The sequence below is a fragment of the Drosophila ananassae genome (assembly GCF_017639315.1).
Source record: "Drosophila ananassae strain 14024-0371.13 chromosome 4 unlocalized genomic scaffold, ASM1763931v2 tig00000054, whole genome shotgun sequence".
In the NCBI taxonomy this organism is placed as follows: Eukaryota; Metazoa; Arthropoda; class Insecta; order Diptera; family Drosophilidae; genus Drosophila; species Drosophila ananassae.
In genome coordinates, this window is record NW_025319037.1 from 2,387,313 (window position 1) to 2,401,048 (window position 13,736).

Below are 13,736 nucleotides of genomic sequence, written 5' to 3' on the forward strand. Positions count from 1 at the left end.
ACTCCAGGTGATACGCTGTGCATACGCCCCAGCGCCTAGATCAGGATTCGAATGACCTTCCCGGGGTGTCCCTGCTTGGTTTCACTGTTGGGGTTGAGTTCCCGAGCTGGCTATTCCTTGCTTCACAGGATCACACCTGGTCTTATTGGTCAGAAACCGACAAGGCTTCTACTGTTTGACTGACTCGCGTACTGCCGCCAAACTTACCCACAGAGGGTCCTAAAGCTACTGATCGCAGATCCTTTGCACTCGCTTTAAATCCCGCACTTAAGACTGTCGGACTTACCCACGGGGGGTCCTTCAGCCTGTACTCCTAACTCCTCCAAGGAAACTTTCTGGAAAACTGGGGGTCTTTCACTCAACTCTTCCAACTTCTCTAGAAGACTCGGTCCCGATTTGCTCCAGGGGCCCTCCTTATATAGTGCCAGAAGCGCCCGTTAATCCTTGCAAATCTCGCTTCCTGCCGTTAATCCTTCGCTCCTCTACTCTTCCGTTAACTTTCTCCAATTCCCGCCGCATTTCTATCGGCGGGCTTTCTTTATTTGCCCCCCCCCCCTCTTTGGGCATTCCCAAAATGCATTTCTGCGTTTTCTGCATTCTTCTAAACCCAGCTGCGCGGTCGCGGCCGCTTCGTTCCCCGCCGTCCCCGCTCTCATTCCGCATAACATTCGAAAGCGGCCGCGGAGGCCCGCCCGGGACCGTTACGTTCCACGGTGATTCCTCCTTCTCCTTCTTTCGTGTGCGACGCCGTGCTGGTCCCTCTTGCTCCCGCTGCTGCCCCCGCATGCCGTCCGTGCTCGACGCATTTCTCCTTTTCCGTTCTTTTTAAACACAGCAGCGCTGGCCCATCCGACGCTGCCGTGCTAGCTTGCTTGTTCCCCCCCCGCTGCTGCCCCTCTTGCCATCTGACTTGGCGTGTGGGAGATCTAATCTACTCACAATGTCTATGTCCAGCATTTTTCCTACACGAGATGGGATTGGCGTTTCGTCAAGCTCATGTTTCTTTGGATGTCTGTCATATTTAGCCTTGGCGCAAGTCCTGCAAGAATACACTAGTTCGATCGAATCGACTAGTTCGATCGCCAGCTTGGTCATTTTCGGGAAGTAGTACTCGGAGAGTACCTGCTTCACGTTTTCTTGGGCAGATCTGTGAGCTCTGTTGTGCTCGACAGTGAGAATTTCCCATCTCTCATCAATTGCAAAAATATCCATTACTCGGTTTTTGCAGTGCCAAAATTTGGTGGCAGGGAATTGCCGAATCAATGTCCTGTATCATTGCTAGCGTGTGCAAATCGCAATGAATGGCGTTTACGCCTTTAGGAACTATTATGTCCGCGAGCTCCTCCAACAATGACTCCTCGCAAGTGAAGTCAAGGTTATGCCGTCTCTTGTTTCCAAAGAGAACGAAGCTGCGTTTTGACGGAAAGCGTGCTTCCTCCAGAGTTATCTGGTTTTGAAAGCAATTGAGAGGCTTTTCCGTGGATTGGATGGTGTGGGTTAGCGCAACTCACAGTGAATTGTGGCCGCGCTTGAAAATGCCTCTTCCTCTTCTACAACGTTAAGTTGTTGCATCGAGAGGGCATCCGCAACGAGGTTGTCTTTGCCAGGCATGCAATGGACTTTGGCACCACACTCGTCGATGCGTTCGTCCCATCTTTTAATTTTTGTGTTCGGATTAGAATCCGATACCGCGTAAGTCAGCGGTTGGTGGTCACCCCATATAAGTAGTGACGCAGCTTTTCTAGTGCCCAAACTATGGCTAACAGCTCCCTTTCGTTGGTAGCGTAGTTAACCTCTTTATCCTTTAAGGTTCTAGAGATCAAAGTAATGGGTCGTCCCTCTTGGGAAAGCGTCCCTCTAATCTAACGTCCTCAGAGGCCAGGATGTTACGGAGCTTTTCGCTGAATCTGTATCTGCTGACATTTCCATGTTCCCCTTTTAAGACACTCGAAATGGACTTAGCTATTGAAGCAAAATCTTTAATAAACCACCTATAATAGCCAGCCAAGCCCATGAATGACCTTACTTCTAACTTACGGGTCTTTCGTAGTCCCATCGGTGGTGACTATAAACCCCAAGAAGTTTATAGAAAACCCAAGAAGTTTATAGAAAGTTTTTTTGAAGAAGACCAATTTTTGCGCTGACACTGTGTTCACGCAGTATGTCGTCGATGGTTCTTTGAAAGATGCTGGCAGCATTCCTCAACCCGAATGAGAGTCGCCAAAACTCGTATTTTCCCCGTGTTAGGCAAGGTTCAATTATAATATTCAATTTATTATGGGTCAATTTAACCCCAAAAAAAATTCCGCGGCCGATCCAAAACTCGGATAACAAGTGCATAAAACATAAGAGCTTGCGCAGAAGCTCCACCAAAGCTCCCAAAGTGCATGCGCTACAAAAGGGCAACAAAGCGCATGCGAAACTGGGAGACAAAACAGAGACGAATACATACTGATAACAACAGCAGCAGCTAAGCATATTATAATTATTTGACATGCATTTTTTGGTGGCTGCTTGGCCCAACATCCTCCCCCCATTGAAGGGTGGGCCTTCAATAACAATGTAGGAAGGGGCAGCAGTCACATTATTGCAGTGGTTATTCCGTGGGTTGTCCTCCCCAGCACAGCGCGCAGACACATCCCTTGATAGTTGACCGTGTCCAGAAAACACCCAGCCAAATCGAGTATTCTGAGCAATGGGGAGCCCGTGACCTAACTGGATTTGGCCAGCCGACAACAGGTCAAAGAATAAGCCGGCTCCAATCAGCAGGTCCACTCGCTGCGTTTTGTGGAAGTTGGGGTCAGCTAGATCCATATTGCCAGGAATCTTCCAGAACGAAGCATCTAAGTCATGGCTAGGCTGATAGTCTGTAATATGTGAAGCTACAACAGCCTCAATTTCCACTAAATAAGAGCTAAGGCGGGACTTCACGCACACATTAACAGATGCTCCATCCGTTTCAAACCCAGCCCCCCCCCCCCGAAATCGACTTCAGCGGCAAAGCTGAAGTTCACTCGCCAGCCGTGACGAGATGAGATGCACTTGTGAACCGGAATTCAATAAAACACGGCAAGGCAGGAAGGCTCCAGATCGACCACGAACGAGTACATTGGCTGTTGGCAGGAGCACTAGCTCAGCATTGCGATCCTGGGTCACAACAGTATTAATTGAGCGGGATGGGTTCGCACCAGCAACTGCACCGATGGGACGTGAAACTCGTGCGGGTGAAACCTGCCCGCGAGGGTGCAACAGAATATGATGACGGTGATTACACGTCGAGCAGCGGAAAGCTGGGCATCCGCGAGCGAGATGCCCATCCGCTAGACAAACGAAACAGCGATTCAGACGCCGCACTTCATCGTACCGTTCCTCAATTGGCAAAGCACTGAACTTTGGACAAGAAGGAAGCTCGTGCGCCGAAACACCACACAGGGCGCAGAGAGCAGGATTGGCGTTAATAACCATGCACAAAGATCGGTTATTGGACGATCTATCTCGGCCTACTTGGTTAGCTGGTGAATGCGCTGCCAAAGAAAAGTCAACGCTTTCGAGAGTCCGGCACGTTTGCTCTAAGAATCGTGCCATGGACTACCAAGATGGAAGGCTGTCGTTGTTTTCGGCGAGAGTGTCTTCCCACTTGGCCTTTGTGGCAGGATCCAACTTCTGCAGAATAATCTGGATAAGCAAGCATCCTTGGATCTCGGCAGCTGATTGAACCGATCTAGTAGCTCCCGCAAAGTACCAACAGACCCCGGCTCGACCACATGAAGCTGCACGACCTCATTAATGTGAGACTGAAATATTAAACGCCGATTACTAAAACGATTGCGCAATAGGTCAAGGGCCACATCGTAGTTCGCGTCAGTAATTTCCAGAGCTCTCACCGTATCCAAGGCTGACTCGCGCAGGCATGAAATGAGCCACCGGAGCTTTTCCGTTTTCGTTAGGTGGGGATGGCTGTCAATCGTGGTCTTAAAAAGGGCACAGAAATCTGGCCACTCGGCATAGCCGCCGCTGAATGTTGGCATCGGCAACGGTGGCAAGGAGGGGGCTGGCTTGTATGGCATTGGCGATACACAGGCACCGTCGGGAAGTGTGGAGTGGGCAGCGATTCTCATGGAGCGCTTGGCAACCTCCACCTGAATGTCAACTTGCACATCAGTCGCCAGCTGCGAGAATCTCCAATACAGATCACTCCCGATCTCGCTGCAATTAAGCTCCTCCAACTCTTCTTGAAGCGCGGTGAACGGTTCACGCAAACTCTTCTCCACTGACTCCAGCGCCATAATGGTGCAATTCTCATTCCGCGCCGCAGCCTTAACCTTATGATGCAGCGCCTCCATCTCCTGGCAGGTCACCTTTGCTCTTCTCAGCAGCATCCTTTCCCGGGTTGCGGCAGAAGCTCCAATAGTCTCAGCTCCAGACTGCATTATGCAATAAAAATGGAACTTGTTGCAACAACAACAACGGCGTTTTCTTGGCACTTGTAATGCTGATCACAACAGTCAACCGGGATGAAATCACGTCGGGGTCACCGAATGTTGAGCTATTAGCGTTTTGAAAACGACCGAATTTATAGACAAGGTTCAATTATAATATTCAATTTATTAAGGGTCAATTTAACCCCAAAACAAATTGCGCGGCCGAACCAAAACAATGCCGAATAACAAGTGCATAAAACATAAGAGCTTGCGCAGAAGCTCCACCAAAGCTCCCAAAGTGCATGCGCTACAAAAGAGCAACAAAGCGCATGCGAAACTGGGAGACAAAACAGAGACGAATACATGCTGATAACAACAGCTGCAGCTAAGCATTTTATAATTACACAGGCCAACAGCAAAAAATCTCCACGCATAATTTTACCTGCTCCATAACCTTTAGGCTCCCCTGAACCAAAGTCCAGAACAAACATAGGTTCTATCACCCACCGTTTCCGCGGTACACCTAAGAGAAGAAATTGATCAAATTTTACCATATATTGAATTATGTAGGCCGTGTAATGGCTATGACCATCATTGTTTCCAGTACATATCATTTTTGAAATGTATGTGTACCAACTAAAATTAAAAAATGGTATCTAGCAGTTACCATATCTTTGGAATACTCATCCAAAGTTGAAATCTCAGATTTTCTACGTTAATTTTTGGTCTTCTATGATTTTTCCCCAAACATTTTTCTATGGAAGATTTTTATTTTCTTATTGAAATCAGTAGATCATACCATGTTTTAATTTTGGATTTATGGAAAAACTCGAAATAATTTTATTGAATTTAATATAGGTGGTTCAACAATATTTTCTTCAATTAAATTGGAGTTTTTAATCTCATATTTTCAAAAAGTCATGGCTATCTACAACTTCTGTAAAGCTTTACTAAACAAGCTGAACCTGCAATAGATACGTTTTGAATATAGAAACAGTTTTAGAGCTATATATTTTTTTTTTTTTTTTTTAAACTTTGCTTTTATTTATTGGATCTTCTCTTAATTTTGAGACTAACAATAAGTTTTCAAATCTTAACATTAACATTTAACTAACAGTAGACTAAGACTGCATTCTGGTTGCACGTTCCTCAAGACGGTCGCTGGGTGGGTAGGTCATTCCGACGAAGTCGTGATTGGTTACTCAACCTTGTTAGACCTCTCGCCAGGTGGTTAGGGTGCGACAATAGCTTGCTAAAGTACTTTTCCTTCTGTTCTGCGATCACATCTTTGACTGGAAGAATGTTTAAGTCGCGATGTATGTTTTCGTTGCGAACGTACCAAGGTGCCCCGGTGATTGTTCTCAAGATCTTCGACTGAGCTCGCTGGACTATGTCAATATTGCTATTGCTGGCATTCCCCCATAACTGGGAGCCGTACATCCATATAGGTTTAAGTACCGAGTTATACAGCAGGACTTTCTATTCAAGGCAAAGGGGAGACCGAGCGTTGATAAGCCAATGAAGGCTGCTGGCTTTTAGCTTTAGGTGGGTTCTTTTAGCTTCTATGTGCCGACGCCATGTGAGTCTTCTATCGAGGTGTACTCCTAGATATGTTACCTCGTTTGCTTGCGGGAGTAGGGTGTTGTTTAGCGTAAGGGGCGGGCAGTTTTGCCTATTCAAGGTGAACGTAACGTGCTTGCATTTTTGTTCGTTTACTTTAATTCGCCAGTCTGATAGCCATTTTTCAACATCCACCAGATGAAGAGCTAGCTGCGCAGTTGCTTGCATCGGGCATTTTGAGCGGCTAAGAATAGCTGTATCATCAGCAAACGTAGATGTTGTTAATCGTGTGCTTGTCGGGATGTCTGCTGTGTAGAGAACATATAATGTTGGTCCGAGTACGCTTCCTTGAGGAACTCCAGCTCCAACAGTGAATTCGTCAGATATATCAGTGTTGCACCTCACAGCAAATTTTCTGTCGTAGAGGTAAGACTCTAAAAGCTTGTGGGTATTACAAGGGAGCATTGTCTTGATTTTGTACATTAGACCTTCTAGCCAGACTCTATCAAATGCTTGAGAGACATCTAGAAATATTGCGGTACAGTACTCGCGTTTTTCGAATGCATTCCGAATTTCTGCTGTTATCCGGTTGACCTGCTCAATTGTACCGTGCTTTTCACGAAACCCAAACTGATGTGACGGGATTCCTTCCTGGATCCTTAGGTATGTGTTTATTCGAGTCAGAATGCATTTCTCAAAGAGTTTAGATAAGCATAAAAGTAGGCTTATAGGTCTATACGACGTGGGAATTGTGTGGTCTTTTCCCGGCTTTGCTATCATTATTATAATTGACTTTTTCCATCTCGCTGGAAAGTGGCCAAGTTTTGCGATGGCATTGAAGAGCTGGGTGATAGTGCAGACGGCGCAATATGGAAGCTCGATGATCATTTTGGGAGTTATGAGGTCGCAGCCTGGTGATTTTTTCGGATTTAGTTGGTTTTTGATGATATTAGCGATTTCGTTTGGGCGAAACTCGATTGGTTCATGTTGAAGCTGAGGCTCATATGGTAAAGTCGGCAGAGTAAAGGCACTAGTGGCCGGATTTGGTTGGAAGATATTTTTGAGGTGATTGGCAAACGTGCTGGCTCTGTCTGCATCGCTGCGCGCCCAGCCGCCTGTGGGATTTCTAATAGGCATCACTGTTTCTTTCGGTGAGCTTAGAGTTGGGTGAGCTCTCCATAGTGAGTGTTTTGTACTAGAAGTTGACAATTGCTCTATATAGCGGCGGTGGACATAAGCTTCTTCTTGCTGTAGGGCTTTAGTAAGTTGACGTGAGGCATGTCTAAAGCTTTGCTTAGTAGATGGCGATCTGTGGAATTGCCACTCGCGACGTGAACGCCGCTTTTCGAGGACGAGCTGTTCGATTTGTAGATTTGTCTTTTTGTTGCTTTGTGTATTTATAGTTTGCGATGTTGAGGCTCGAGCTGCAGAGACGAGTACAGACTCAAGTGAATTAACAAAGCTGTCTACGTTGGCTTCATCGTGGAGATGAGGACTTAGCTCAATGTGTGAGCTGATATATTTTCTGTACTTAACCCAATTGGTTTTCTGTGAGGTCAATTTTAATGGTTGTTCCAATGTTCCTGGATGTCGCAGTAGAATAAACAGGACAGGCGAGTGATCAGATGAAAAATCCGATAGGCAATTGGCGCTTATCAGATTTTTAGGGATGTTTTTGGTAATCGCAAAGTCTATTAAATCTGGTAGTTTCCTTGGGTCTGCCGGCCAGTATGTTGGTGTGCCAGAAGAAACATAGTCGAGCTTGTTCTTGGCTTTGATAATTGCATTATAGAGCTGCTTCCCTTTTGGAGTCACGAGACGGGATCCCCAGTGTGTGTGCTTGGCATTGTAGTCTCCTGCTGCTATGAAGTGGTCTCCAAGTGTGTTGAAAAACTGCATAAACTCATCTTCAGCTATATTGAAGCGAGGGGGGCAGTATACGGCGGCTAGTGTAAGTTGGTTGCCAGTATTTAGTTGTATATTTATAGATGTGGCCTGTAGGTAGTTTTTAGCAAATTTGTTTTGATAATGGTGCTTTATGCGGCTTCTGATTAGAATTCCAGTCCCACCATGTGCTTTACCATCTGGATGATTTGTTCCGTAGAATGAATATCCTCGTAGTTGAAAATTGTATTTGTTTGTGAGGTGTGTTTCCGAAAGCAGCATTACATCGATGTGATTGTCGAGTAGGAATTGAGCTAACTCAAGTTTATGTTGCGAAACGCCGTTAGCGTTCCACGTAGATATCCGTAGGAAAGCCATTATTTGGATTGTTGTGAAACCAGCATTTGAATCAATAGATTTTGGTTTCGCATTAAATCTTGCATAGTTGTGCGCATAAACGACATAAATTCCGTCAGGCTTTGTTGTAGGCTGCATATCATAGCTTCAAAGTTGCTTTTTGGCTGTTCTGTTGGTTGATGTTGCTGAGCCGTTTTCGGTTCTTGATATGCTGATTGCAGAAATGAGCTTCTTGAGGCAGGTGTCGCCGGTCCTGATTTTAAGGCGCTTGCGTATGTCACATTTTTGTCAACGTTAATGGGTCCTAGTGAGGATCTGGCTGCAGTCGAGAAGAAGACTTCAGGGTTTGATCTGGACGCCGTGAACTGTCCATTTTGGGTGCGGGCAGCTATTCCTTTCTGGTGGATGCGACTTTTCAGCTCCTTATAGACTGGGCATCCTCTATAATTAGCAGTGTGATTGCCACCGCAGTTGCCGCACTTTTTCGAGTTGCTGTCATCTTTGCTCGCTGGGCAGTGTGCGGAGTCATGAAGCTCTCCGCAAACTACACACACCGGGCGCAGTTTACAGTATGACCTTGTATGGCCATATTCCTGGCAGTTCGCACATTGTACCGGGCCATTGCGTTTGTGCGGTTCCTCAACTGTAATTCTGCGGTGCAGCAGGTACTGAAGATTGTATATTGGGTGCACTTCGTATTTCTTCAGGAGCTTGGTTTCTGGTTCAAGCTCAACCTTAAAGAGTGGCTGCGGCTTTCTATCCCTGTTAAGGATATTAAAGACTGTCTTGGCGCTAAAACCCTTCTCCTGTAGCGCCTTTTTTATCTCTGCAGGCGTTACTTCGGGCTCTATGCCCTTAAGTACGACTTGCAGGCCCTTGCTGCTTTTTAGCTGGTACGTGTAAAAGTTCTTTTTATTCTCGGTAAGATATTTTGATAATACTCTATAGTTATCTTCAGACTTCATTTGAACTTTTGTTTCTTGAATGTTGCCCTTTACAAGGGGTATTATGTGGAAGTTATCCTTACCAATAAGCTCAATAATTTTGTTGACAAGAACATTGGAACTTTTTTCGCGTATATAGATAGGCGGAGGTTTTGGCTTCCTTTTCCCAACTTCAGTGGATTCGACCGCCTCAACCTCATCGGCGTCTGCCAAGATTTTAAATCGGTTTGAGTTAATGGGCGTTTCTTTTGCTACTAGGCTAGCATTGCCACGGGTTATTTTGCGTTTGGAATTCAGGGGGCTCAGCTTCCTTTTGATTTGGATGTAGCGATCCATGCCAGTCTGCACAGCCGGCTTAATATAGTCATTGTTTTTGTTTTTGTTTTGGTTTTCGGGCAGCGCGGACGTATTACTATTTGCGCTGCTAGCTGATGACGTCGTTAAACGCGCTGTCGATACAGTTGCGGTTGTTGTTGTTGTTACTGTTGACGTTGTCAAAGAAATTGAGGTGCTAGTTACTGCACTCTTTGGCTGCAGAGACATCGATGGTATCGAGGGGGAGCAGGAACGCGCTCTCTCGCTCTCTACGTTTAAGAATTCGGTCAAGTTGGGGGTAATTGACCGAGCTTGATCGGAGCTTGCATGGTTTTCGGTTGCTTTAAAAGAGAAGTACGCGTTGTTTCTTTGTACTGAGAGCCGTCTCTCGTCTAGCTCACGTTGACGTTGTGTGCGAACGTCGTTTGAACTCATTGCAGTCGAGGTTGATTTAGTTTGAGTTTTAAGTGTTGTGTTTTATATTAATTAATTAATTAATTAGTCAATATAAACATTAGCGATTTCATCGCAAAAAGCGTCTTTTCGCGTTATTGTAGATTTCTTAGAGCAGTCACTGCACTTTTATGATTTTATTGAATATTTTTTCCCGGAGCACAATAAAAAACACGTCTGCATGCGACGACTGCAATCGAACTGAATGTTTAATATTCAATGTTATAAATATTGGCTTTAGTAAAAACAAGCACAGTTCAATTTCATTCAATGTATTTAAAATGTTTTGGCTTTATACGAAGTGATATATGTATAGTGCGACTGCGAGGGGGTGAAGACCGAATTAGAATACAATCGCGGGAGCGAGTCTCAACGCTTGATGCTGCGGAGCGATCGAGAGAGACTGGGAGAGAGCGAGACAAACGCTAGTGCATGACGGCAGATGCAGGTGGCCGATCGAATGCACGAGAGCGGGCGACGCGAACATAAGTATAAAAGAAAGTGACGTCACGAACTCAATAAACTATTGCCGGCCAAACTTCTTTCCGGAGGCTGCTTGACCCGACATACTCCCCCCGTTGGAAGATGAGCTTTCAACAACTTTATGAAGGGGGAGCTAGCACCAGTTGTTGATTGCCCGCCTTGTAGCTCCGGACACCGTCCCCAGCAGCGCACCCGACAAACTGCGTCGCCGTCGTCTTCATCCTCGATGCTACTGCAGCTGGGCGATGGCATTTCGGTGGCCATTTCCCAAAGTCCAAGAGCGGCTTCACATCCACACTGGGTGTTATCGCCGGGACGTATGGCTCCCACGTTCCTTTAGCAAACACACAATTTCTTAATAATAATCTTTATTAATCAATATGCGTGCCACGAAAAGTGTGAAAAGCTAAAAAACTTCGTGTTGCTTCCACACGTTAACTTCACCGTATTTTTCTTATTCTTTTTTCTCGCGATGGCCGACGCTTTGCCTTCCTTTGCCCGTGACAAATCTATCGATAAGTTTACATAAGTGTGCTTATTCTAACAATTCAAATTTAAATCAAAATTTCTATTACGGCGGCAACATACCCTCCCCCGTAATTGATCCCGGTTCATGGTCAGTTACCATCCTCCAAGCCGACGTCCAAAACCGCTATCTTCTTTGCTGGTCGTTCCAAAACGCCGTGCTGGGTCTTTATAGTCACTCGTCCTTTTAACCACAAGTTCCTGGGTAGAAGCTCATCTACGATGACTACGATGCTCCCAATGGTTATTGGGGGTACCATTTCAAACCAATTGGTACGCCTGGTTGATACGGACGCATACTCTTTAATCCATCGCTGCCAAAAACGGTCCCCGAAGCGCTGAGTCTCAATCCATCTACGCTGCAGATTCATCCCTTCTTTTGGCTTTTGGCAGTGGCTTGTATCCATTCGCTGACCCCAACAGTAGGTGGTTCGGAGTCAGAGCGGCGTCATCCTCAGTGTCCAGACTTACGAACGTGAGCGGTTGCGAGTTGATGATAAATTGTGCCTCCATCAATGCGTTTCTCAGGCCCTCGTCGTTGATGGAGTAATTTGAGCAAATGTTCTTCAAAATTCCTTTTGTTGTCCGGACAAGTCTTTCCTATGCTCCACCCATGTGTGGTGCTCCTGGTGGATTGAATCGCCACTTTATACCATCAAACTTAATGGTGATCTTATCGTGCTCGATATTTTTCAGCTCCTCTCGCACGGCTTTTTCAGTGGTTTTGAAGTTTGTACCATTGTCTGAGAATATTTCCTTCGGTAACCCTCGAAGCGCCATAAAATTGGAGAGGCACATGATGCATGAACTTGTGTCAAGACTATGGGCGATCTCAAAATGCACCGCGCGCAACGTAAGGCAGGTGAACATAGCTACCCATCTCTTCTCCTTGCGCCTGCCGACGTTCACCAATAACGGGCCAAAATAATCGACGCCTGTATAGGTAAACGGGGTGGTCTGGGAACTGCCCATTCAACCTTGCATCGTTGGCATGTTCTACGCACGGATTTGTATAACACTCGGAGGCGGCTGATGTAAAACGAAGCCTTGATGTCGTTTATTGCCGTCTCGTAAGCGAGATGATGGTACTTCTCGTGAAAGCTCCTCACTATTAGGTTAGTTATCCGGCATCCTGGAGCTAGTACAATTGCGTCTTCAGCTATGTCAATTGAGTTCAGTCTGCTTCTAGTCCGCAGTACTCCATCGTTGTCTAGATATGCGTTCAATCCGACCAATCTGTTTCCTCTGTGCACCGCCGCTCCCACGGATAGCGCTTTCAACTCTTCGGCGAAGGCGATAAAAGTAACATCTTCGCCTTGCTCACATGGGCCATCGTCGTGGCTGCTGGCATGTCTTGCTCGTAATCGATCGACGAACAGGAGTATTAGCGCCACTGCTCTATACAACCGCCGCCAGTTCGAGAAATAGTGCGCATTGAACGTAACCGCTGATCTCGAACGCGTTGTCATCACATGCTTCCGTATTTCTGAAGTATCGATGAAGCTCTCCTGCTTTGTCGTTGTTGGCCAATGGCTGGATTCAGCTTTTAGGAACCCAGGGCCCGTTATCCACGTCTTTTGCTGGGTTTGGTCGGTGATCTTTGTAGCTCCGTCTGCTACGTTCAGCTTCGAGGGTACCCACCGCCATTGCACGACTAGCGTTGTTTCCGGGATTTCGGCGACTCTGTGCATCACGAACTGATGAAAGTTACGGGGGTCCATAGTTAGCCACTGCAGTACTGTCTTTGAATCCGACCAGTATGTGGCGTTGTCGATTCGCAGGTTGCGCGTGCTCATCACCTTGTGGGCTAAGCGTGCTCCCATAACTGCTGCCTACAACTCCATAGGCAAAGAGACGTCGACCTTGTCATCCATTGCTACACGCAAGTAGCAAACAGCAGAATACGCATACTCGCTGGCGTCGACGAATGTGTGGAGCTCCGTTTGACGTGGATCTGATGTGTCTGTGGAAAAGCATCTAGACACCTCGAAAATCCTGATCTGCTCTAAAAGAGTTTTCCAAAGGCGCCAGTCTTCCAGAATCTTTTTGGGCAGCTCCTGATCCCAGTCAATATTTAGCCGCCATATAAGCTGGAGAAGTATTTTCCGCCCAATCGTCTGGCACGTCAAGAATCCCAATGGATCGAAGATCGACATAAGGACTTGCAGAACTTCTCGCTTGGTCGGGACTACGTTCTCTGCCAGGACGTCGCGTTTCAGCCTAACAAATCTGCAGAGAAACTTAAACACATCCTTATGTGGGTCCCAGGACATACCAAGTATCTTTTCAGTCGAACAAAAATCCACAGGTTTTTGGCTACCAACATTGCCGTTACTTTGCAAGCTCTTAAGGACTTCTTTTGAATTTGACGACCAGTTGCGGATCTTCTTGATGGGCTTCTGCATTTTTATCTCGAACGAAGTGAGCGATGAATGGTGCGCAACTGATCCCAAAATTCATAGCCCGCATAACATAGGTTTCTACTTTATCGCTGCTTCTGTCATACCATAAGAATCGTTGCCCGTGCATATCCTCCTCGCGGATGTTGATCCTATGAAACATTTCCGCAATGTCTCCGCAAATCGCAATTTTGTTGACACGAAAGGCTAGTAAGACCTCTATGAGTGGGTTCAGGCAATGTGGTCCCCTGAGTAAGTAGTCATTCAGTGCACATCCGTGTGACTTCGTGGCTTCATCCCATACCAGCCTTAGCTTACTCGGCTTATTTGGATTTCGCGCTATGAATATCGGCAGATACCATGTACAGCTGTTCTCACGGCAGGTTTCCTCCTTG

The 13,736-nt window shown here is 46.3% G+C and overlaps 1 protein-coding gene across 1 annotated transcript; it reads right to left on the minus strand.

Annotated features, from left to right (window-relative positions):
* Positions 1-11,542: 11,542 nt before the first annotated feature.
* Positions 11,543-12,765, minus strand: LOC123257724. The gene is made up of 2 exons (XM_044717650.1): positions 11,943-12,765; positions 11,543-11,877 (listed from the first exon to the last, which is right to left on the minus strand). The coding sequence occupies exons 1-2, from the start codon at positions 12,763-12,765 to the stop codon at positions 11,543-11,545; spliced, it is 1,158 nt and encodes a 385-aa protein (XP_044573585.1).
* Positions 12,766-13,736: the final 971 nt, after the last annotated feature.

What these genes read in the sequence shown, in the direction of transcription:
- LOC123257724 (XM_044717650.1), bottom strand. Translation starts at nt 12,765, where the DNA reads ATGGGAGCACGCTTAGCCCACAAGGTGATGAGCACGCGCAACCTGCGA. An exon ending in AGTGTTATACAAATCCGTGC is followed by an intron (nt 11,878 to 11,942) that starts GTAGAACATGCC and finishes TTACCTATACAG; the next exon opens with GCGTCGATTATTTTGGCCCG.